At 43.1% G+C, this 24,787-nt stretch overlaps 1 protein-coding gene across 1 annotated transcript in view; it reads right to left on the bottom strand.

The window, feature by feature from the left end:
• LOC145353897 (protein-tyrosine kinase 6-like) overlaps window positions 1-24,787 on the bottom strand; it is a 37,941-nt gene that overhangs the window by 9,178 nt on the left and 3,976 nt on the right. The window contains exons 2-5 of the mRNA XM_080204853.1: window positions 19,655-19,776; window positions 17,025-17,188; window positions 14,489-14,657; window positions 4,521-4,679 (exon numbers count right to left, since the gene is read on the bottom strand). Coding sequence (XP_080060979.1) covers window positions 4,521-4,679; window positions 14,489-14,657; window positions 17,025-17,188; window positions 19,655-19,776 — 614 coding nt within the window. The remainder of the gene's footprint in view (window positions 1-4,520; window positions 4,680-14,488; window positions 14,658-17,024; window positions 17,189-19,654; window positions 19,777-24,787) is intronic.

Here is a 24,787-nt window from a genome sequence, read left to right as displayed (position 1 = left end):
AGGGTGGCGATTTTGGGAAAAGTAATAACTATTGAAAGTTTTACGTTTCTATCGCTTAAATAGTTTAGGCAGTTCTTCTTGATGTCCAGTTTGCTTCAGTCTCTTTGGAGATATCAATGTCAAACCAAAAAGATTTCAACAAAAGGTGGCTCAATTATTATAGAACACTTCACTGTCCCAACATATAAATTCAGCATTTAATAGGCTGCAGACTGGAGCCAGAGATAGATTTACAGTTTGTGGGGCCCTATGGTCACCTTTATTCCCATGCCCTCCCCCCCACAATCTCACATCCCTCCTGACCCACCCACCCTCGCCCCACAGAACACAAAGGCTAAAGCCACAAAAATGCCCAAATTGATCACTGCTTTTTAACTTTTAAATTTCCCATATTACCTATGTTTCCTCGTGCAAAATATTCTATCACATTCAGATTTTGGCCATGGGGCAATGTCTTCAGAGTAGGTTTCTTCTGCCACTTCAACAAAGGAATCAGCAATATCTTGTAGTCATTCATTGTCATTTCAGAGTCCACTCTTTGTTCAGTATTTTCAGGCGATGTGGTGTCTCTGGATATCAGCAAATCCGCTGGCAGGGTTTTCCAGCCGCGCTCGCTCCAAGACCGGAAAATCCCACCCGAGGTCAACGGACCTTTGCATGGCCCTGTCCCCCTTGCTACGATTCCTGAAGAAGGTGGGATGGGCAAATTCTGCCTTCAGTCTTTGAATAATTCACCCATACTTTTGGATGAGGTTAAACGTACAGTTTGTGCGCTGTTCAATACTTCAAATATTTTAAAGTAAAAGTGATATATTGTCATATTGAGTAGCTTCACCCTCTTGTCTCGCCCTCAATTTTCTGTATTTTTGACTGCCAGTTAAGAACATAAGAACACAAGAAATAGGAGCAGGAGTAGGTCATCTAGCCCTTTGAGCCTGCCCCGCCATTCAGTAAGATCATGGCTGATCTGAAGTGGATTAGTTCCACTTTCCCGCTTTCTCCCCATAACCCTTAATTCCCCTGTCTATCAAAAACCTATCTACCCCTGACTTAAATATATTTAGCGAGGTAGCCTCCACCACTTCAATGGGCAGAGAATTCCAGAGATTCACCACCATTTGAGTGAAGAAGTTCCTCCTCAACTCTGATCTAAACTGCACCCCCCCCTTATCTTGAGGCTGTGTCCTCTAGTCCTGCTATCCTTTGTAAGCGGGAAGAATCTCTCTACCTCTACCCTATTCATCCCTTTCATCATCTTATACGTCTCTATAAGATCCTCCCTTATCCTTCTAAACTCCAATGAGTACAGACTCAGTCTATTTAGTCTCTCTTGTTGTCTCAGTTGTTTCATATTGCTAAAGAAACCAATCTTGGTTTTAGGCAGCTAATAAAGTGTCTGAAAGAGCAGCCATTTGCACAGTCATTCTCATGATTTCAATAGGTTCGAGATCTGCAAAAATTGGATTCATCTTTTAACTCCAAAGATATAATGCTGATCATAAATTTTAAACAACACCTATTCTCTGAAGCAAGAAGACAAGTGGTAGTTATAGGGGATTCTATAATTAGGGGGATTGATAGCATCCTTTGTAAGTAGGCTTAAGAGTCCCTCATGGTGTGTTGCTTGCCCGGTATCAGGGTGAGGGACATCTCTGACTGGCTTGAAAGGATATTGGAGTGGGAAGGGAAAGATCCAGTTGTTGTGGTCCACATTGGTACAAACAACACAGGCAAGACTAGGAAAGAGAACCTGTTTGGGGATTATCAGGCACTTGGAACTAAATTAAAGAACTGGTCCTCAAGGGTTATAATCTCCAGATTACTACCCAAGCCATGTGCAAATCAGCATATAGATGAGAAAATTAGAGAAATAAACATATGACTAAAGGAGTGGTGCAGGAAAAAGGGGTTCCATTTCATGGGGCTTTGGCATCAGTATTGGAACAGGAGGGATCTGTACCATTGGGACAGTCTTCACCTGAACCAATCTGGGACCAGTGTTTTAGTGGAAAGGATAAATAGGGTGGTCATAAGGACTTTAAACTAGCATGTGGTGGGGGGCAGGGGAGAGCAGGAAGAGAAGAGTAAAACTACGGGAAGCATAAAGGTTAATGGGAAGCAAAGCAGCAGGTTAGCATGTGGGGGAGGAGGGTTCAACTACATGGAAAGTTATGAAAAAAGTTAAGGAAGGAGAACTTAGGAGATGTTATTAATGGAGGTGTTAGGATTCAAAAAGATATAAAAAACTAGCATTAAAGCCTCTTTAAATAAATGCTCGTAGCATTCAAAACAATGTAAATGAGCCGATGATGCAAATCATTGCGAATGAGTATGATTTAGTGGCCATTACAGAGATATGGTTGCAGGGTGGTCATGACTGGGGGTATCAGACTGTTCGGAAGGACAGAGAGGAAGATAAGTGAGGTGGTGTAGCTCTGATATTTAAGGATGACATCAGGGCGGTAGTGAGAGATGTTATAGATCCTATGGAGAATCCATTTGGATAGAAATTACAAACAGTAAGGAGAAAAAGTCACTGATAGGTATAGTCTATAGCCATTAAATAATAACATCATGGTGGGGTGAGAAATAAAGGAGGAAATAACTGATGCACATAACAATGGTTACACCTGTTATCTGAGGGATTTTAATCCACACGCTGATCGGTCAAACCAGGTTGGTCAAGGCAGCCTTGAGGAGGAATTCATAGAATGTATCCGCAAGTTTCCTTGAATAGTATGTAATGTAATCTCTGAGGGAACAAGCTATCCTGGATCTGGTCCTGTGCAATGAATCAGGAGTAATTAATGATCTCACAGTGAGGGATCCTCTTGGAAGGAGCGATCACAGCATTGAATTTAAAATACAGATGGCGTGTGAGAAGGTAAAATCCAATACCAGTGCCTTGTGCTTAAATAAAGGAGACTACAATGGGGTGAGGGAAGTGTTGGCTAAGGTAGACTGGGAGCTAAGATTTTATGTTGGGACAATTGAAGAACAGTGGAGGATTTTCAAAGTGATTTTTCACAGTGCTCAGCAAAAGTATATATCAGGAAGGACTGTGGGAAAAGAGATAATCAGCCATGGATGTCTAAGGAAATAAAGTAGGTTATCAAATGGAAAGAAAATGCATACAAAGTGGCAAATACTGGTGGGAAATTAGAGGATTGGGAAATCTTTAAAGATCAACAAAAAGCCACAATGAAAGCTATAAAGAAAAGTAAGATAGACTATAAGAGTAAACTAGAATATAAAACAAGTGGCGAAAATTTCCATAAATACATAAGATGAAAAAGAGTGGCTAAGTAAATATCAGACCTTTAGAGAATGAGAAGGGGGATTTAATAATGGGAAATGAGGAAATGGCTGAGGCATTGAACAGGTATTTTTTTTGTCGGTCTTCACAGTGAAAGACACAAACAACATGCCAAAGATTGATGACAAGAAGGCTATGGCAGATGAGGACCTAGATGAGGACCCACACCCTCACAGTCATTCCCCTACATTCCCCATCCCCTCACCGTCTCTTCCTGCCTCTCATGCTCTCCCATTATCACCATCTTGCTTACCCCACTCATCTGGGCTCTTTAAGACAGCCTACCTTACTCGCTGTGGTTGCTGATCCTCTCCCTCGCCTTGTGGCATTGTTATGTGGCCTGGGTCCACTCCTCTGCTCTTCAGCTCCTCATAGCTTTGTTCAGGATGTCACACCTTGTGCACATGTTGCCATTGCTGGTTGGGTCTGCTCACCTCGCCTGCTCAGTGGCTCCTTATGGCTTGATTCAGTGGGCGCGCCTCGCTGTTGCTGGCCTGAGTCCATGAGTGCCAGCGCCCGGCACAAACATACTCACCTGCTTGCCTCCTTGTGGCTTGATTTGCAAACCTCAGCAGCCTTTCTGTAATAACTCCACAGAGGCGAAAGTCCCGTCACCAAGTTACTTTATTTACACCACACATCTGCACACAGCCAGCTCTCTCGTTGCTCCCTGCTGGATGCAGGCTGGGAGTCTGACAGACCTGCTTTAAATAGGGAGCATGAGGCTCCCTGATTTAACCATCAATTAGGACTCATCAGGCAGTTCATTCTCTTGCAATCCAGCCTCATTAGCTTGGCTGAAGTCATCACACTCTCCCTCGCACTTCATCATAGTCTTGTGAAAGCGTGCCTCAAGTTAACCATTCGTTACCAGTTTTGCCGCTGTCCCCAATCAGAGTCTGATTTTGCTGTGCATTTGCTGCTGATAGCCTCAAATGAATCAATCAGCAAATGTAGAGTGATTAGCCTTTGATTGGATGCCCAGTGCACCGGCCCAGTGTGGGGATCCCCCCTCCCATTGGTCAGGGTCTTTGCCTAGGCATGGTGTGTTTCATTGTAAATCCACCTCTGCCTGGAGCACAATTTCACATGTGCTGCTATGGATAAGACCCCTTAAGCCATTAGCGAAAGGCATGACGACATTACATTGAAAAACAATGCCAAAACACTGGATAGGTAAAAATGAAAAGGATGTCTACTCAACTTCTTAAATAATTTAACAGGCTGCCGTTTTTCATGAGTTCCGTTACAATGTAGAAAGGATCAGCTGTTGTGCAGATTGCATACAGAGACATGACATGAGGATGATGCAGTTTCTTCATAATCTGTGTCTCTGCTTGAAAGTCTTTGCGATTTCGCACTTCTGGAGAAAAATGTACATAAAATTGTAAGAGTCAATTTGAAGAAAAACAATGACATTCTTTGGGACATTGTCACAAAAACTGTCTCCTAGTTTTAAGGCATAAATGCTTAGTCATTAAAAAATGTAAATGCAGCAATTTCTTTTGAATTGTTCAGATAGCTTTCATATTAGGCTGCACTAGTTTTAACAACTTTCTTTCTGATATGTATCTTCCAGAAAAAGAAAACAAAGATCTACCAATCCAAAAGTACAATTTGAAAATTATAGGATTATACCACTTCTTTTTATTCATTCGTGGAACACGGGCATCGCTGATCAGCCAGCATTTATTGTCCACCCCTAGTTGACCCTTGAACTGAGTGGATTGCTAGGCCATTTCAGAGGGGGAGTTGAGAGTCAACCACATTGCTGAGGATCTGGAGTCACATATAGGCCAGACGAAGCAGATTTTCTTTCCTGAAGGTCATTAGTGAATCAGATGGGTTTTTTCTGACAATTGACAATGGTTTCATGGTCATCAGTGGATTCCAAATTCCAGATTTTTTTTATTGAAGTCAAATTCCACCATCTGCTGTGTCAATATTGGAACCCATCAATAGTCTAGCGATAATACCACTAGGCCATTGCCTCCCCATTGCATCTAGGGTAAATATTCTCCGCGTCTAATTTTGTCTGAATCTTTGTAAATGCATTCATGATTTTTGTGGAGAGAAACTTTATCATAAAATACATCCTATCATTTCATAATTCATCAGAAATAATCCCAGTAAGAACATGGATATGGGATATTGGTAATTACAGTTGAACACCTAGCACTGATGGGTGCCTCACATGCTGAAACTTCTATTCTATGTACCGCTATCTGGATTTAGACAGTAATGATAAATACAACCATATCAGCGATATTTCAAAAAGCCTATGCATATTTTACGCTTCTCCCAATAATAGTTTACTATTGGTCTCTGCTTATATTTCCTCTTCCCCATTTTCAGTTGGTTATTTCCTGCTATTTAATGATATACAATAAGTTGTGGGTAATTGCTCAGCATGTCTGTTTCCATCTCCCTCTCCCTTCTTATTCAATACAGCACATCCTGACTGAGGCTGATTATCTGATTAGTTCAGTGGCACAAATTTACGCCACCGTCCGGTGGTGAGATTGGAAACAAGAATGTTTCAACACTGGGCTGGCTGCCTTTCAGGCTAATTTAGCTCTTTCAAGAATCTGGCATTGTACTTCACCCCTTTCTACTTCTTCTGGTTTTCCCATCCCCTCCCAACTCTCTTGTCATTTCAGCTTTGTAACCAACTACCAGAGCAAGTATGAAACCAGTCATGGTAATTTGGCACTCTGTTATTTCTCCATCCCTCTAAGAACTAATGAACTTTGCAGTGGAGCCACACATTCTAATTTCTGCAGAAGGGTGCAAGGGCAACGTCCATTGTGCTAAATGGTCAACAAGCAAGGCACACGTTACTGCAGGACTTTAATAGATGTGATAACTTCACTACTCAGAGTTGTTAACTTGTCAGTGTGGCCAAATGGGCCATCTAAAATGGCAATTTGTAAAGCACTCTGGGACAATTGGGCAAGAACTGAAATGACAGGCTGGAGCCTAAAAAGGTTTATTTGGTGGCAAAAGCCACTAGCTTTCAGAACGCTGCTCCTTCGTCGGGTGAGTGGGAATTCTGTTCACAAACAGGGCACAAAGACACAAACTCAATTTACAAAACAATGGTTGGAATGTGAGTCTTTACAGGTAATCAAGTCTTAAAGATACAGATAATGTGAATGGAGAGAGCGTCAAGCATAGGTTAAAGAGATGTATATTGTCTCCAGACAGGACAGTTAGTGAGATTTTGCAAGCCTGGGCAAGTCATGGGGGTTATAGATAATGTGATATGAACCTTTCTCCACTTACATTGTCTGTACCTTTAACCTAGTGTTGTGAGACTTCTTACTGTGTTTACCCCAGTCCAACACCAGCATCTCCACATCATGCAGCCTAAAAGACAGAGATAAACAGGCTGCAACCCAGATGAGTGAATACACAGGACATGGATCATCTCCAGGGGAAAAGAGACTTTCTGGTCAAACTGGGTTGTCTACCAGACACAGGGGCGCCATAGCCCCTTATTTGGGAGGGCGTGTGTATTCTACGTGCCCTCAGCACCTGCAGACATGGCCGTTGGGGACACACCCAGAGATTGGTGTGGCAGCACTCGATTGGACTTTATCGATCAGGGTGATCAAGTCCTGATTGATTGATTGGTAATGGCCAAAAGGGGCACGAAACCCAATGGGGTATAAAGGGTGCTGCACAACGAAGAATCTCTCTCTCTCTGACCCCACGAATGAGTTACAACAATGGTAACCATTGCCAGCGACGACCAGCACGAGGAGAGCCACCACACCCAAGAAGGAAGGAAGACCAGAGCCAGAGTGCCAGACCAGACCAAAGGACCAGATACGCAGAGGAGACTGAGACCAATGCACAGATAAAGGCTAATCTCTGCTTGGGTACTTGCCAATCACGCAAAGTTAAGACAAGGCCTTGTATTGGACTTGAAGTCTAGCATTTTCTATAAAGATAATGTTGTTGGTTGGGTGGGTGATTATTGATTGTGTGTCTTAAATAAATATTGGTTGTACTAACAAGATGTCTACTTGCAGTTATTTGTTTGCCGTATAAGGATTGAAACAGACTGTGCGGCAGGCACAACATTAGGTTTATTTACTAGTGTCACAGGTAGGGTTACATTAACACTGCAGTGAAGTTACTGTGAAAATCCCCTAGTCGTAATACTCCGACGCCTGTTTGGGTACACTGAGGGAGAATTTAGCATGGCCAATGCACCAAATCAGCACGTCTTTCAGAGTGTGGGAAGAAACCAGAGCACCTGGAGGAAATCCATATAGACATGAGGAGAGCGTGGAGACTCTGCACAGACAGTGTCCCAAACTGGGCGCTGTGAGGCAACAGTGCTAACCAATGCTCCACAGACTAGTCATGGAGTTTAATGTTGATGTGATGCTGTCAACTTCAGATATAAAGCAAAAGAGGAAATAAAGATATAAAGCAAAAGATATAAAGATATAAAGCAAAAGAGCAATCAGAGAAAAGCTGAGGTTGCATTATTATGATGCATTAATTACCCTTGTAGCCTCAGATATTAATTCTGTCAGGTTATTCATATCTATATAAATTCTTTGCAAACTATTGTCAGGCATTCAGTAATATGTTAACCATATTTCTAAAAAGGGTATTTCAGGATTTTGTGGTTTGACTTTGTGTTCTATGATTTTGTCAAAACGTTATATACCACACTCTCAGTAGCTTACATGGGTCCATATCTGGGATTGGCATGTAAATGTTAGTATAATTCCAACCAGTTCATTTTTGAAAATTCGATCAAGCCAAATGTACACTTCTAATACTTTCCCAAAAAATGGTTTGGTAATAATTCTATTTCACTGTATGCTTTCTTTGATTTGTTTATCCCAATGTTCACACAATAATGCAAGGAAAATTAGCAGCTGTTAAATTATGGGGAAAAAGTGATCCAGTAACATAAAGAAGCACTGGCAAGGATTGATAAGGAAGGTAAAACAAGTGAATAAAAATGCTATGCAAATTATTTTGCACATTCCGTAACGCAAAAGAGAATTAGCTGCAGGAAACTTTTGTCAGTGCAGGCTTGGGGAGCTTATTCCTGCACTGTAATTTTCTTTGAAACAATATCCGTGAGCCAAATCATCCTCCTTCCACCTACACTCCACAGATATAGAAAAGAACATGTGTCACATCACATGATGGCTGACTATATGGCATGAAATAAATCATTACACACAAAGAAATAATAATCCTTCCTTTTGGCAAGAATAAAAAGTGATGAGACATTGCAGAGCTTTGAAATACAGAGGAATCTGGGTGTCCTAGTGCACAAAAGACTAGTAGACAGTTACAGCAAGTAATTAGGAAACTAATAGAATGTTAATGTTTATTGGGACAAGTTATAACAAAATTGTTAATGTTTAATTACAAAATTAGGGGGGCTATGCTTCAGTTGTATGGGGCATTGGTGACACCATATCTGGAGTATTGGATACAGTACAGTTCTCCTTGCCCAAGGAAAACTGTCAATCTATTAGAAACAGTTCAGGGATGGTTTATTAGAGTAATGGAGGAATAGGCGGGTTGTCTTCTGAGGAAAGGTTGGAGTGATTAGGTTTGTATCCACTAGAGCAAAGAAGAGTGAGAGGTGGCTTGATGTTGAGGAGTATTGACAGGGTGGATGTGGAGTGGATGTTTCTGCTTGACAGAGAATCTATATTTAGGAGCACTGTGTAAAAATAATGGGCCACTCGTTTAAGATGGAGATAAGGAGAAATTTTTTTTCAGGAAGTGTTGAGTCTACGGAACCCTCTTCCTCAAAAGGCAGTGGAAGCAGAATATTTTAAAGCAGAGCTAGGTAGATCCTTAACCAACAAGAGGGTGAAAGGTTATTGGGGTCGGCAGGAATGTGGGGTTGAGGTTACAATTACATCAGCCACGATCATATTGAATAATGGAGCAGGCGCAAGAGGCCAAGTGACCTATTCCTGCTCCTGATTCCTATGTATGTTGTAATCAAATTATTCAGGAAGAAGGACCTGGACTGTAGGGATTGGAGGGGTTTACCATAATACCTAAATAGCTATCTAAGTATGTGTTCATACTGCGCCATCTGCTCTCTTTGAGAAGAACTTAGCGGCTGATATGGAACGCATTCTCTAACCTGAGGACCAAATGTTACCTCTTCCACTTGAAGTAAACACCAGAAAAGGTACAAAGAGAGGCAATACGTAAGAGGTAGTAGACGAGGAAACTTAAGTCGCACAAATAAAGAGAGAAGACAGTGTTCCATGAATGTGAGTATCCTCCTGAATGGTGTGCACATCTGAGTAAGCCTGTTTTGCAATGGAGGATTTTTACCACAAAGATGTGCCTTGAACAATCACTTGCTTCCTGATATATACCATTAAAAGTTAATACGATAAAGTTGGACCAATGGCTATTTATATTTAAAGGGCAAGCCAAAGTCCATTAAATTGTTTCCTGCAAGTCAGAAATATCAGTCTTGAACATGTTGCATGCTATCTCACCACAACTCTTTGATTAGAACTTAGAGTCATTGTAAAAGGGAAGAGACTTCAAATTCCACATCACAAAATGAAAGAACATTCAACGTAAACCAGTCACAACAGCAGTGAAGTTGCAATGAAAGAAAAGAATATTTAAAGTAAATGTTTTGCCATTGGCTGAAATGTAAGAGCCCCGAATAGCTCTGCTGAATGTCTTTTGGGTCTTGCATATTTGTTAATGGCTAAAAAAATTAGTGTATGGTAATATCGCACAACGTTGATTACAGGTGCAGAATGTGCCCAGCCCCCAGTAGCTCACTTGGACTGCTACAAAGTCCAAGAAGAATGGTCACGGGAAAAAATAGAAAGGGATTCCAGACGTCATACATAGCCACTGTCCATATTAATACAGATTAGTAAACTGTAACTTTATGGAGTATCCAGGAAGCAACCGTTTAATATCATCAAGTGATAGCAAGCACCATCTTTTAAATCAGTATGTATAGAATGCCTTCAACAAAAGAGATCCCTGTCACTGATAGCGATACATTAGGGTTAGTCCCAGGTCCATGAAGTAACTGCTCAATATTTCTTGCAGAAGCTACTTTGCTAGGAGACCAGTTGCACCCAACTCCTCCATCCAAGGAAACATCTCGTAGCGAAGCATATTAACAAGCAACACAGAAAAGCTAAACACGTAAACAGATTTAAATATCATTGCACAACTGAATTAAATCGTTCTTTGATGGTACGGAAACAAAGTGGAAGATATCTAAAAGGCAAACAAGGTAATTCCCAAGATGCATAAGAACATAAGAAATAGGAGCAGGAGTAGGCCATCTAGCCCTTCGAGCCTGCCCCGCCATTCAATAAGATCATGGCTGATCTGTCGTGGCTCAGTTCCACATTCCCGCCCTCTCCCCATAACCCTTAATCCCCTCTCTTATCAAAAAAGACTCTTCCTGCTCAAAAAAGACAGTAGGACTAGGGGGCACAGCCTCAAGATAAAAGGGGGGAGGAACTTCTTCACTCAAAGGGTGGTGAATCTCTGGAATTCTCTGCCCGTTGAAGTGGTGGAGGCTACCTCGCTATATATTTTTAAGACGCGGGTTGATGGGTTTTTGATAAGAGAGGGGATTAAGGGTTATGGGGAGAGGGCGGGAAAGTGGAACTGAGCCACGACAGATCAGCCATGATCTTATTGAATGGCGGGGCAGGCTCGAAGGGCTAGATGGCCTACTCCTGCTCCTATTTCTTATGTTCTTATGTTCTTATGTAACCCGCATCTTAAAAATATTTAGCGAGGCAGCCTCCACCACTTCAACGGGCAGAGAATTCCAGAGATTCACCACCCTTTGAGTGAAGAAGTTCCTCCTCAACTCCATTCTAAACCGCCCCCCCTTTATCTTGAGGCTGTGCCCCCTAGTCCTACTGTCTTTTTTGAGCGGGAAGAGTCTCTCCACCTCTATCCTATCCATCCCATTCATCATCTTATACGTCTCAATGAGATCTCCCCTCATTCTTCTAAACTCTAAATTCTAAACTCTAACTCTAATACCCCACTGACTAGCTGGGGTGGAGGACGTTCTCTATGACACAGTTACTTTAAACATTCTTTGCTTTCATCGCAACTTCACTGCTTTTGTGACTGGTTTACGTTGAATGTTCTTTCATTTTGTGATGTGGAATTTGCATTCCCTTCCCTTTTACAATGACTCTAAATTCTAATCAAAGAGTTGTGGTGAGATAGCATGCAACATGTTCAAGACTGATATTTCTGACTTGCAGTACAATAGTACATTGCTAAATTGCTGACTGCCCCTGAAAATCATTGCTGATCAGATGGCATTTAACAGACATAACATTCCAGGTCTACCACAGTAGCATAACTTATTGCTTCCCTGTCATACCCAGGTTGCTGAATTCTCACTGTACCCTGTGCCTGGGGTAGTTACGTGGCTTCTATGCCCTCATATCCCTCGAACATCTTCTCTCCTTTCTTTACTCCAAAATATACCTGCCTGCATCTGTTCCATCCAATATCCACTTATAGAAAATTGAATTAGTCACTTCTTTCACTCACTGTTGTGACAATAATTCCAAAACTTTCTCATAATAATTAACCTCATTGACTGGATATTTACAAGCTCGTTGGTCTTTGGGCTGGGAGGCAGGAAGGCTGGCAAAATGGCATGGGAATTGAGCCTGATGTCTTCCCAGTGCCATGCCATTTTCCTAGTGATGGGAAAGTTGGATAAACGTGCTGCCCACTGGGAGCCCTACTGAGTCACTTAGCAGGGTCAATTCCCACATCTGTGGGCATTCTGCTTGCACAGGTGGGGGCGGTGGGGGGGTGGGGGGGGGGGGGGATGGTTGGCTACTGCCATGTTGGAAGAGGGGTGGGAGAGGCATCTTTTTTGGAAAACTACGGCCCATGGATGAATCCCCCACCCTCCAGTCCAATGGTCACCCCTGCCTGAAGCGCTATCATTTGTCTCACGACTTTCTACCTTCTCCCCAGAATGCTGGACCTGCCTGCCAAGCCCCAATACTTCCAACTGTGCCACAGAGGTGCCCCCTTTTTGCAGCTGCAACCTTGGCAATAGCTGCTGCTATAGCAGTGGTGCCGCTCAGGTTGCTGAACTGCTGTCTCTCTGACTGGGACTTCCATAACCCAGACATTAACTGGATGAAAGTGAAATGCTCCCGTTTAGATTGAACCATTATACTCTGGGACGCTACATGAATTTCTCATTGATGATTTAAACAGGGCCTTGAGAAACAAAATAAGCTTTTAGAAAGATTTCCTTTGATCTTCTTTCACCAAATTCTGGAGGCACAAGAATGGTTTGAGCAGGCCTGAAGTAATCTGTTGGTACTCTTTGATAAAATTAGACTGCGCACTTCTCAGCAAAATCAGCAAAACACGAAAACAGGCCCTTGAGTAGTTTCTTCCTAATTAAAATATTCACAGATCATAGAATCCTTACAGTGCAGAAGGAAGCCATTCGGCCCATCAAGATCACAATCGTATCCAGCCCGATGCCCCATGTATTTACCCTAGCTAATCCCCCTGACACAAAGTGGCAATTTAGCACAGCCAATCAATCAATCAATCTTTGTTCTGTGGGAGGAAACCGGAGCACTCGGAGGAAACCCACACAGACACGGGAAGAACGTGCAGACACAGAGACAGTTCCCTGGCACCGTGAGGCAGCAGTGCTAACCACTGTGCCACCATGCTGCCCCATGGACAGGTTTTACATGACAATATTTTACTGGAAATTAAATTAAGGTAATGGAGTGATTTCTTTAAGTTAACACAGGGCACAGGATACTAGAAAAGTTTGAAGAGAAATTAAAGGCCACACAGTTTACAAATCTGCTTAGATCTTGGCTAATACTTCAAGACAATAATCTGTTATCTTTAAAATATACTTAGTAATATCAATAACATTTTCAAGTAAGACTTCAGTGCATAAATTTGTTGAATTGGAAGTTTTAAACAAGGGTCTTGTTGCAGATAATGGTGCCCAAAAGAGCTTTATGGGTCACTATACAGATACTAACACTTATTAATAAGGCATCAATGCCAAGGACAGTCCTTTCAAAAGCAACAGGTCTACAAAGTTCAAACAACCTAACACCAACAATAAACTATGGGTGGAATTTTCCTGCCTTTTCCATCTTCTGGTTCCACCGACATTCATCCCCATGCCAGGTTTCCCAATGCCGTGAGATCAATTCAAAGGGAAATCCCATTGGCATGACTAGAGATCCTGCAGCTGGACAATGGTGGGTCACCTCTCATTGCTGAGAAAGACACTGCGAAGGGCGGGGGCGGAGGGTAGAGAATTCTACCTGTTATAAGGGAATTGACCAGGAGCATGTTTCCACCTCTGGGAGATCAGAACTAGGGGACACAGTTTAAGAATGAGAGGTCTCTCTCTTCAGACTGGAATGAGGAGAAATTCTTTCTCTCAGAGGGTCATTAGTCCGAGAGAGCAGTGGAGGCTGTGCCATTGAAATGATTCAAGGTAGAGTTGACTGATTTTTGATAGACAAAGGGGTCAAAGGTTATGGGGGGCAGACAGCAAAGTGTGGTTGAGACCATAACAAGATCAGCTATTTTCGAAGGGCTGAATGGCCTACTCCTAATTCCAAGTCCGATATCACTACCTAAGGCAATGTTGTATGAACATGGGTGCAGCATCGCGGCTCAATGGTTAACACTGCTGCTTCACAGCTCCAGGGACCTGGTTCGATCCCTGGCTTGGGTCACAGTCTGTGTGGAGTTTGCACGTTCTCCCCATGTCTGCGTGATTTTCCTCCAGATGTTCTGGTTCCCTCCCATAGTCCAAAGATGTGCAGGTTAGGTGCATTGGCTATGCTAAATTGCCCCTTAGTCTCTCGGGATGCGTAGGTTAGAGGGATTAGCAGGGTAAATATGTAGGGTTATGGGGATAGGGCCTAGATGGGACTGTTGTCGGTGCAGACTCGATGGGCTGAATGGCTTCCTTTTGCACTGTAGGGTATCTATGATTCTATAATGGTTGAACTATCAGGCTTCAGAGCTAGCAATATGACCCATGGACTGCAGGTGGACACCCCTTTTATAATTGAACAAACTGCTCTAATGTTAAAGCCTCTGTCCTAATAGATCTCACTTCCAGTACATCCTTACCAACGTGGACTGTTTTGATGGCTACTTGAACGGTTTTATTCCAATATCCAGCATACACTTCTCCAAAGTGTCCAGAACCCAGCTTTTTCGTAAAAGTAAACTCTTTCCTTGGTCGTTCCCACGCATCCGCAGTCTGATGTGACAAATCTCTTATATTTGGCTGATGTTGCTTTAAATATAAAATACATACAAGACAGGAATGAACATTTCCTTCAAGAGCTCATGATTACCAAAGTACAAAAACGGATATTCAATTGCTCAATAATTGGCTTGTCAGACACTTGAGCTAATTGGGATATATTTCCTGTCAGCTGCTGTTCTTGAATAAGCACTCAAAATATAAGTGTTGAAATTAAGCATTGATACAGGAATAGTTTCAGTTGAAACATATTAAGAAAATTCTTCATTTTAAGACCTTATTAGTGATTAACACATTGGCATTTTGCAAATGTTAAAACATGAACGAAATATCATTCGACATTCTCAAGTACTACATGGGTGTGAGAAAGGGGAGTGCACTTGACTGTCATCTTCAGCTGTTTATTTGCAATTTCATTGGAACCTCAGTTCAGCTAGCAGCAGCCTCAATTTCAGGTCTGTAGCGTGTAGGCTGAAGCCTGTACCAGATTTCAAAAGTGTAACATAAGCTAGTGATTCAGCCCTAAAGGAATACATTCTTGAAGGCATTGTCCTTCAGCTGAGACACTGAAATCAAGTGTCCGTTAAGATGGACATTAAACATTTTCTGGTACTATACAAAGAAGAGTATTCTACTCACAGAAAGGTCTCACCAACAGCAATTAAGGGTTGTTCTGAATGTTTGCGCAAATAGTTTTTCAACCAGTATCTGAAATTCCTCCCACAACTGAATCATAGAAACCCTACAGTGCAGAAAGAGACCATTCAGCTCATCGGGTCTGCACTGACAACAATCCCATGCAGGCTCTATCCCTGTAAATCTACATATTTGCCCCACTGATCCCTCTAACCTACATATCCCGGGACACTAAGGGGCTAATTAGCACGACCAATCAACCTAACCCGCACATCTTCAGACTGTGGGAGGAAACTGGGGCACCAGGAGGAAATGCATGCAGACATGGGGAGAACACGCGAACTCCACACAGACAGTGACCCAAGCTGGAAATTGAACCCAGGTCACTGGAGCTGTGAGGCAGCAGTGCTAACCACGTGCCACTGTGCCGCCTCAACTGAAATAAAGTGACCTAACTTGTATTGCTGCTTGTAAGATCCTGCTGTGTGCAGAATGCTTGCTTATGTACATTGTGCATTGGACATGTGGAGAATGTGGAATCAAAACTAATAAGGTGTGATGGATTGACATACCAGGATACATGTTATGAATGTCTGACAGCATCTGTGGAGGGAGAATAGAGCCAGCTTTTCAAATCTGGATTACTTTTTGTTAGAGCTGAAAACTTTTCTTTGCCTTCAGATCATAGAATCCCTACAGTGCAGAAGGAGGCCATTTGACCCATCGAGCCTGCACCAACTACAATTCTACCGAAGTCCTATCCCCATAACCCCATGTACCTACCCTATTAGTCCCCCTGACACTAAGTGGCAACTTAGCATGGCCAATCAACCTAACCCGCACATCTTTGGACTGTGGGAGGAAACCAGAGCACCTGAAGGAAACTCACGCAGACACGGGCAGAATGTGCAAACTGCTTTTTTCCAGGGTGGAAGAGTCAATTACTGGGTAGCAGAGGTTTAAGGTGCAAGCGGCAAGGTTTAAAGGAGATGAACAAGGCAAGTTTTTTACACAGAGGGTGGTGGGTGCCTGGAACTCGCTGCCGGGAGGGGTAGCGAAAGCAGATACGATAGTGAGTTTTAAGGGGCATCTGGACAAATACACGAATCGGATGGGAATAGCGAGATATGATTTTCGGAAGGGTAGGGGGTTTTAGTTCAGTTGTGCAGCATGTTCAGTGCAGGCTTGGAGGGCCAAAGGGCCTGTTCCTGTGCTGTAATTCTCTTTGTTATTTGTTCCACACAGGCAGCGACCCAACCCGGGAATTGAACCTGGGTCCTTGGTGCTGGGAGGTAGCAGTGTTAACCATTGTGCCACTGAGGCTACTCTGACTAGGGGTCATGTAGACTTGAAATGTTTGTTCTATTCTCTCTCCACAGATGCTGTCAGACCTGCTAAGATTTTCCAGAATGTTCTGTTCCTGTTTCAGGTTCCAGCATCTGCCATCTTTTGCTTTTACATTTTATGTATTCCTGGGATGGAGCCTGGTTCGTCAGAAGCAAAATGATAGGCTGCATTTGTGTGATTCTCTGGTATACGAGGCTCCATGCAGGGAATCTGCAATTGGAAAGTTGATCCATAATATCAGGAAGTGCAGATAGTTTAAATCAAGAAAAGAGCAATCTGCTTGCACTCACAGCACACTGACCTCTGCCACATTCCAAGTTTCAGGCAACGCTGAACATTTTTCTCCAATTTGAAAAAAGCTTGAAGATTATAAAAGATTAAACATGGATAGGCTTAACTTAAAAATCAACTTACTTTCTGACAAGGCCTGGTCAGTCGGAGGCCTGATCGAAGATTATTTAATTTGTAGTATTCCACGAGTTCTTTCAGACTGGAAAATTCAATGAGTGTATTCAGGGAAAACTGCTCAGCTTTATTTTGCCTGATTCGATAGTGTCTTACCATGTCTCCATCTCGTACTGAAGAAGAAAGGGTAAAATGGAAATTCTATGTGATATAGTGAGACAAAGAATCATAGAATCCCCACAGTGCAGAAGGAGGCCATTCGGCCCATTGAGTCTGCGCCAACCACAATCCCACTCCTGTAACCCCACATTTTTACCCTGCTAATCCCCCTGACACTAGGGTCAATTTAGCATGGCCAATCAATCTAACCCACACACCTTTAGACTGTGGGAGGAAACCAGAGCATCTGGTTCTCTCACAAGAAGATTGTAAGAGCTTAACCAACTCATTTAACTGAATTCATTGGAACTCCAAAGTGAAACATACATGAAAGCCTTCATTTGGCATAAGCCATTGCAGTCTTTCGATTCAAATCCTAAAAGCCCTCTGTTTTACTATCTGCATTCATTGGGTCATTGGACCAACAGTTAATAGTGAAAGAAAAATGTTAAAAAAGAAAGTTGAGAAGTTGCGCCCAATTTAAATCAACAATAACTTACACAACAAGGCAACTTTAATGTAGTGAAATATTTCAAACCATTTCACAAAATTTCAGTTGAACCTGGCATGATAAGAAGATCATCAGATAAGGTTTTTAAAGGTGTGAAAAAACAGATTGCTGGATTTGAGCATCTACAGATTTTGCCACACAGTGGATTACAGAAATGGCAAAATGAAAAGGGATATAGTGTTGCAAGAGATTGCAGAAGCGGGAGGTGGCTGAGTGGGGTTGGTGGGATTTGAGGATGTGCCGGGGGGGGGGGGTGGACAATGTTGGCACAGCATGTGCCCTTGGATAGTGTACAGTCAATTAAAGTCAAGATGGGCATGAAGGATGAGAGGAAGCTAAAACACAACTGAATGACAGGCAGGGTTTGTATGAGTTAGAACTCAGATAGAGAGCTTTAGAGCAATAGGATTGGACATGGGGGATGTGGGGGGGTGGGTGGTGGGTGTAACCCGTCTTCCCCCAATTCTGCTTTGGTGGCTTTCCCCAGGGTACACTGTACTGTATATTTCTGTGACAGCCAGGATCGGAAGATCCTGGAAGGAATGCCTAGCAGTATATTGCAGCACTGCCACTGCGCAAAAGATTCAGGCGATTACTTCCATCCTCTGTTCCCTTTCCACTCCCACATATAAAAACATAAGATATAGTAACTGGTGTAAGCTAACTGGCTCTTCTTTAGTGAGGCAGACTGAGGGATAAATATTGGCCGGGGGGGGGATCTCCCCTGTTCTTCTGTGAAATAGTGTCAAGGGATCTTTCACATGTACTGTGGGAGCAGAAGTTTTAATGCTTCATCTGGAAGATGGGAAAGAGTACAGCTATTTCCTCAGCCTAGGCTTTTGTGTTCAAACCATGATCAATACAAAGTGGCCCCTTGATTTTGAGGCTCAAATCTGATTTACATTTGTGAGGGAGTTGGGGAATCCCAAACAGGCACCTCAGTATCAGGAGCGGCACACTGGCACAGTGGTTAGCATTGCTGCCTCACGGCACCAAGGGCTCAGGTTCAATTCCAGCCTTGGACCACTGTCTGTGTGGAGTTTGCACATTCTCCTCGTGTCTGAGTGGGTTTCCCCCAGACACTCCGATTTCCTCTCAGACTCCAAAGATGTGTGGGTTAGATTGATTGACCATCATAAATTGCCCCATAGTGTCATGGGGATTAGCAGGGTAAATACGTGGAGTTACGGGGATAGGACCTGGGTGGAATTGTAATTGGTGCAGACTCGATGGGCTAAATGGCCTCCTTTTGCACTGTATGGACTCTATGATTCTATGAATACAGGATGGAACTTCCGTCAGGTAGCAATATATATAGGTACAAGGGGAGGTCATGAAAGTGGGGGATGTGGGATCTAGGGTAGATTATTTGTGGAATGGTTGGGGTCTAAGAATGTGTCTTCATGAGCCGCTTTAGCGTGTGCAATGCAACCTCAGAAACCACAACTAAACCCTTGTTTCTACTGTCTCAAATTGCTGAGGTGAACAGATCTTGGTTTTCTGCCTTATGATCTCCTCATCAATGGGCCCCAGCAGACTTTTATATAAAGCAACAAGTTAGAAAAATAGGCACCAATAGGATGGAATTCTCTGGATTTTGACAGCACGAATTGGCCTTGGGAGTAGCATGTGGCCCTCGGCTGTAGGTCAGACACCCGTCATGCTTTACAAAAATAAAACTCAAAAACTTGGTCTGGGTTTATTGAGGGAGGAAACAAAGATGTTGACTATAGAATGTTCCCGTGCAGGAAATCTGGTTCAGGTTTGACCACAAACTGACTGGGTGTATGGTTTTTACTGTCCTGTTGCAAATGATCAGCAGCGGTTGTGAAACTCAACCCATTACTCCACATAAAGCTCAAAATAACCCAGCTCCTAAATTTCTCATGGTAGCGAATATTAAAAAAATTGTTGATGCCTCATGCATGGGTTGGCAGATAATGATATTTACCTTGTAAAAAATGCTTACCAGATAATGCGTATCCATTCCCTTGATTCTCGCTCTCCCGGATGAGGAAAGACCCGGTTGCAGTTTGGGGAGAGAGAAGAATAAATTTTGCTTCAGATCGGCTGAGTTTCCCAACGTACCAGCTGCAAAGAAGAGAGATAAATAAAGCTTGATTGGAAAACAAAAGATTGGGCTGCAGATAACTGACAGCATGTATGAAATTGCTAATAAGCATTCCGTGTGGGCAAATTCTGCAGTCAGGAAGGTATATTCATCGCATTGACACCAGTTAAAACATAACCACACCATTGGGGTCATTTCCCATTCTCTGCGAACTTGTTAATCATTAGTTTGTTTCCCACTGCCTTGCATTTTACTCAGACTATTGAGGAAATATTATTATTTTTTCCTTTTATTCATTTGTGGGATACAGGCGTCGCTGGCTGGTCAGCATTTATTGCCCATCCCTAGTTGCCCTTGTGAAGGCGGTGGTGAGCTGCCTTCTTGAATCGCTGCAGTCCACGTGCTGTGGGTTGACTCACAATTCACTTGTATTGATGTAATGTCAGATAACTTGGACATGCTAAACATGATGCCTTATCCTTAACCCACTGACTTACTGGCGCTGGTCAATTCTTTGTAATGTTGGGATTTTTAAAATTAGTCATTCCTCAAGTCAAATTTTGAATTTCCAGTTTTAGTGGGGCTCAGGGCCAAGATATTGTAATCATTCTTACATAATTCAATCTAAAACAACTCCAATCTTTTTTTGCTGTTTGTGTGATGTGATATAGACTGGTGTTAAACAGGGTGTATATACTTGGACCGAAATTACATTACAAAATTATTTGCATCATTGAAAATATTCCTGTCAGCACTGACCATTCAATCAGATACTCCCTTAGAATCCCTAGAAACATAAGAAATAGGAACTGGAGGGGGTCATGATGCCTTTATGACCCTGCTCTGCCATTCAACTGGATCACGGTTGACTTTCTACCTCAAGCTACTTGTTTTACCAGGTTTAACTTTCCATAATAATGTACATAGACACTCATGTCCTGCAAAGTGCAAACATTCCTCAGTCTTCCACCTTCCAAAAAAAATGTTTCTTTTTCCAATCAAAGTGGAGAACTCCACACCTCGCAACACTGTATTCCAGAAGGCATGTTGTTACCCAGTCATCCAACCTGTGCATATTTGTCTAGCCTGTTCGTGTCCTCACTGCCTAGTTTCTCATCTAACTTTGTACCATCAGCAATATACACAGAACCCCCCTATTTAAGTCATTAATATAGATTGTAAAAAGCTGAAGCCCAGGGACTGATTCATGTGGTACTTTGCAAATATACTCTTTATTCCCACTCTCTGTTTCCAGTCCATAGACCAATGCTCAATCTGTGCTATTACCCTCCCAGTCTAATGAGCCCAAATTTTTTGTAATAATCTCTTGTTATAACATTTTAAGAATCCACATACAGTGCATTCACTAGGTGGGGCAGCACGGTGGCACGGTGGTAAGCGCTGCTGCCTCACAGTGTCAGAGACCCAGGTTCAATTCCAGTCTTGGGTGACTGTCTGTGTGGAGTTTGCACATTCAAAGAACAAAGAACAAAAAACAGCCCGGGAAACAGGCCCTTCGGCCCAACGAGCCCGCGCCGCCATTTTAACATTACCAGTCTCCCCCTCCACCCATGATCCTTATCTATTGTTTTATGGCAATCCACATTGAGGGAAACTAATTTAGGGACGATTTATTACTTCCAATCAGCCTAATAACACATCTTTGGGGTGTGGGAGGAAACCGGAGCACCCGGAGAAAACCCTCGCAAGCACAGGGAGAATGCGCAAACGCCCACAGACACTGGCCCAAATCCATGTGTCTGCACAGCAAACAGCGATAGTCCCTGAGCTGTCGTGTTGCCCAGCATCTGGTCCAGTTTAAGCGCACCCTAACGACATGAAGCACTAGGCCACTCTCGGACATTCAAGAGCAGCCCAAGTATGACCCATCGCGTGTATGCCCCTTGTTGGACAACAAGGCGGACCGACTTAAAACCTGTGAATTAAAAGAGAAAAACATTATTATCATACCACATCCTTTTGCATTACCAGGGATGTCCCAATGCTAATGAGCCTTATTTAAAACAATCTCCTATATCCACCCATCTCCAACCCGCTCATGTGCCTGTCTAAGTTACTCTTAACTCTAGCGTGCTTGCCTCCACCACCTTACTTGGCAGAGCATTCCATACCCCCACAATCCTCTGTGTGAAAAACCTCCCTCTAATATCTGTGTTATACCTCTCCCCCCTCACCTTAAGCCCATGGCCCCTCGTACTGTGTGTCTTTAACATAGGACCCATGTCTGCGTGGGTTTCCTCTGGGTGCTCCAGTTTTCTCCCACAGTCCAAAGAAGTGCAGGTTCGGTGGATTGGCCATGCTAAATTGCCTGTAGTGCGTAGGTTAGGTGGATAAGCTATGGTGGATATGTGGGGGTGGGCCTGTGTATGATGCCTGTTGGAGAATTAGCACAGACTTGATAGGCTGAACGGCTTCCTTCTGCACTGTAGGGATTCTATGCATTTGCTAGCTTCCCTATTCATCCTACAAGGTCTGTATTACAGCAGTGGCTGCCATACAAAATGATTTAATTGGCTAGATAGTCTTTGTGCTGCCATGAAATTCAGTCTTTAAGTGGGCAGGCAGATAAAATCTGATTCAGGGTTCAAAGTACATGGGGGCAACAAGCAAATTTGCCCTGGAAATCTCTCAAAGAGCCCCCAAAAGCTAACTGATCAGGGTGAAAGTTCAAGAAGGGTCATTTTGATTGGAGGAGCAGTGAGCACAAGCATTTAAGGAGCTGCTCCTCCAATCACAGATTCCAAATCTCCCATTTGGCTCCTCCAACTCCTCCAATCACAGGCTCCCTCCCTCCTGCTCCTTTTTGCCCGATCTTGTTATTTTATCTTGCTGGGTTGTCTGATATTCTTGGGCAGCAGCATGGCCTAGATGTTGGACAGGGCCCCATCCTGGGCTATGGGAGTTCTCCCTGCAACTTTTGCCATTGCTAATGGGAAGTTACAGGTGACAAGAGGTGATGCAGGTCTTCCTATCTGACACCATTGGCGGTCAGCTTCGGGGTCTCAGAGGCAGGGGCTTCTGGTTTGACATGCTTGGCATAGTGACTCTTGTGCATTGTGCAGTAGCCAGTAGATGTGGTCAATGGGGACCAGCTCTGAAAGAGTGCATCTTGGCTTTGGCCTGAGCAAGTACAAGTCACCGGGGATGCTGCCTATGAGGGAGGAGCTGCCATGAGCTCTGCATTCTCTCTGCCCTGCACTTGACCCCTGCTGGCAGAGGCTGGTTAGGCCCTAGCTCCAGGCTCTGGGGATTGGTCTATAATTCTGTCCAGGTTGGGCTTCAGCTGGGGCAAGTTGCGTTCTGAGAGCAGATGACACTGGTGTGTGTTTCTTTCCCACCCCAGGGGGTGGAGGGAGGTTGCAGGCATTATCCTGTGGCTCTGTTATATTAAATTTTGTTCAGTAATTTGGTACTTTGAACTAATATCATAAAACACAGTTGAGTTATGTACCCTGCACAGTGAGGAAACACCAATCTAACTTGTCAGTGAAGCTCAGTTGGTTTATGATTGAAACTCTTACTAAGATTATAACATTGAATCGCATTTAGAGTCATAGAGTCATACAGTGCAGATGAGGCCCTTCAGCCCATCCAGTCTTCATTGACATGTGAGAAACATTTCACCTAATCCCATTTACTAACATTTGGCCCATAGCCTTGTATGTTATGATGAGCCAAGTGTTAATCCAAGGTACCTTCTAAAGGATGTGAAGCAACTCGCCTCCACCATCGTCCCAGACAGTGTATTGCAGACTGTCACCACCCTCTGGGTAAAAACATTTTTTTCTCACATCCTCCCTGAACATCCTACCCCTCACATTGAACCTATGTTCCCTCGTGACTGACCCTTCAACTAAGAGGGACAGCTGCTCCTTATCCATACTGTCAATGCCCTTCACAATCTTGCACACCTCGATCTGGTCACCCCTCAGTTTTCTCTACTCCAACAAAATCAAGATGTGGAGATGCCGGTGTTGGACTGGGGTAAACACAGTAAGAAGTCTCACAACACCTGGTTAAAGTCCAATGGATTTACTTGTAGCAAACGCCACTAGCTTTTGGAACTGGCTGTTCCAAACCTGGTGTTGTGAGACTTCTTACAACAAAAACAACCTAAGCCTATCCAACCTCTCTTCATAACTTAAATGTTCCATTCCAGGGAATCACCTCTGCACTCCCTTCAGTGCAATCACATCCTTTCTATAATGTGGTGACCAGAACTGCACACAATACTCTAGCTGTGGCCTCACCAAAGTTCTATATGACTCCAACATGACTGCCCTGCTTTTGTAATCTGTGCCTCAATTGATAAGGGCAAGTATCCTAAATGCCTTTGTCACTGCCCTATAAACATGCGCTTCAGCCTTCAGAGATCTATGGACAAGCAGTCTAAGGTCCCTTTTGTTCCTCAGAACTTCCTAGTGACATTCTGTTCACTGATTACTTCCTTGTCAAATTACTACTTCCAAAGTGTACCACCTCGCACTTCTCAGGGTTAAGTTCCATCTGCCTATTTGACCATTCCCTCAATAATCTTCTTGCAGCCCAAGACACTCCGCCTTGCTGTTAACCACCCAGCCAATCCTTGTGGTATCACAAACTTACTAATCCTATCCCCCCCCACTTAGTAATCTATGCCATTTATATAAATAACAAATAATAGGGGACTCAGCACAGATTCTTCAGGTACGCCACTGGGCACTGACTTCCAGTCACCAAAGTAGCCTTCTGCCATTCTCTGACTCTTACAATTGGGCCAAATTTGAATCCACTTTGTATCTTCTGTTAAACTTTATCAATCGATTTACACCATGCACTTTCTCCATAGATCTCCTATTTCTGTTTCATTGCATCAAATATTTGGAATTTGAGTTGAATCTGACCTTAATTTATTATTGTAAAACAGGAATTGTATTTTTTTAATTTGATTTAATTTATTATTGTCTCATGTATTCGTATACATTGAAAAGTATTGCTTCTTGCGCTCTACACAGACAAAGCATTCCATTC

Source organism: Carcharhinus amblyrhynchos, chromosome 16, assembly GCF_965287045.1.
Source record: "Carcharhinus amblyrhynchos chromosome 16, sCarAmb.v2.hapA, whole genome shotgun sequence".
In the NCBI taxonomy this organism is placed as follows: domain Eukaryota; kingdom Metazoa; phylum Chordata; class Chondrichthyes; order Carcharhiniformes; family Carcharhinidae; genus Carcharhinus; species Carcharhinus amblyrhynchos.
Note: the sequence above shows the minus strand (reverse complement) of the source record. Positions and strands in the feature narration are given on the sequence as shown.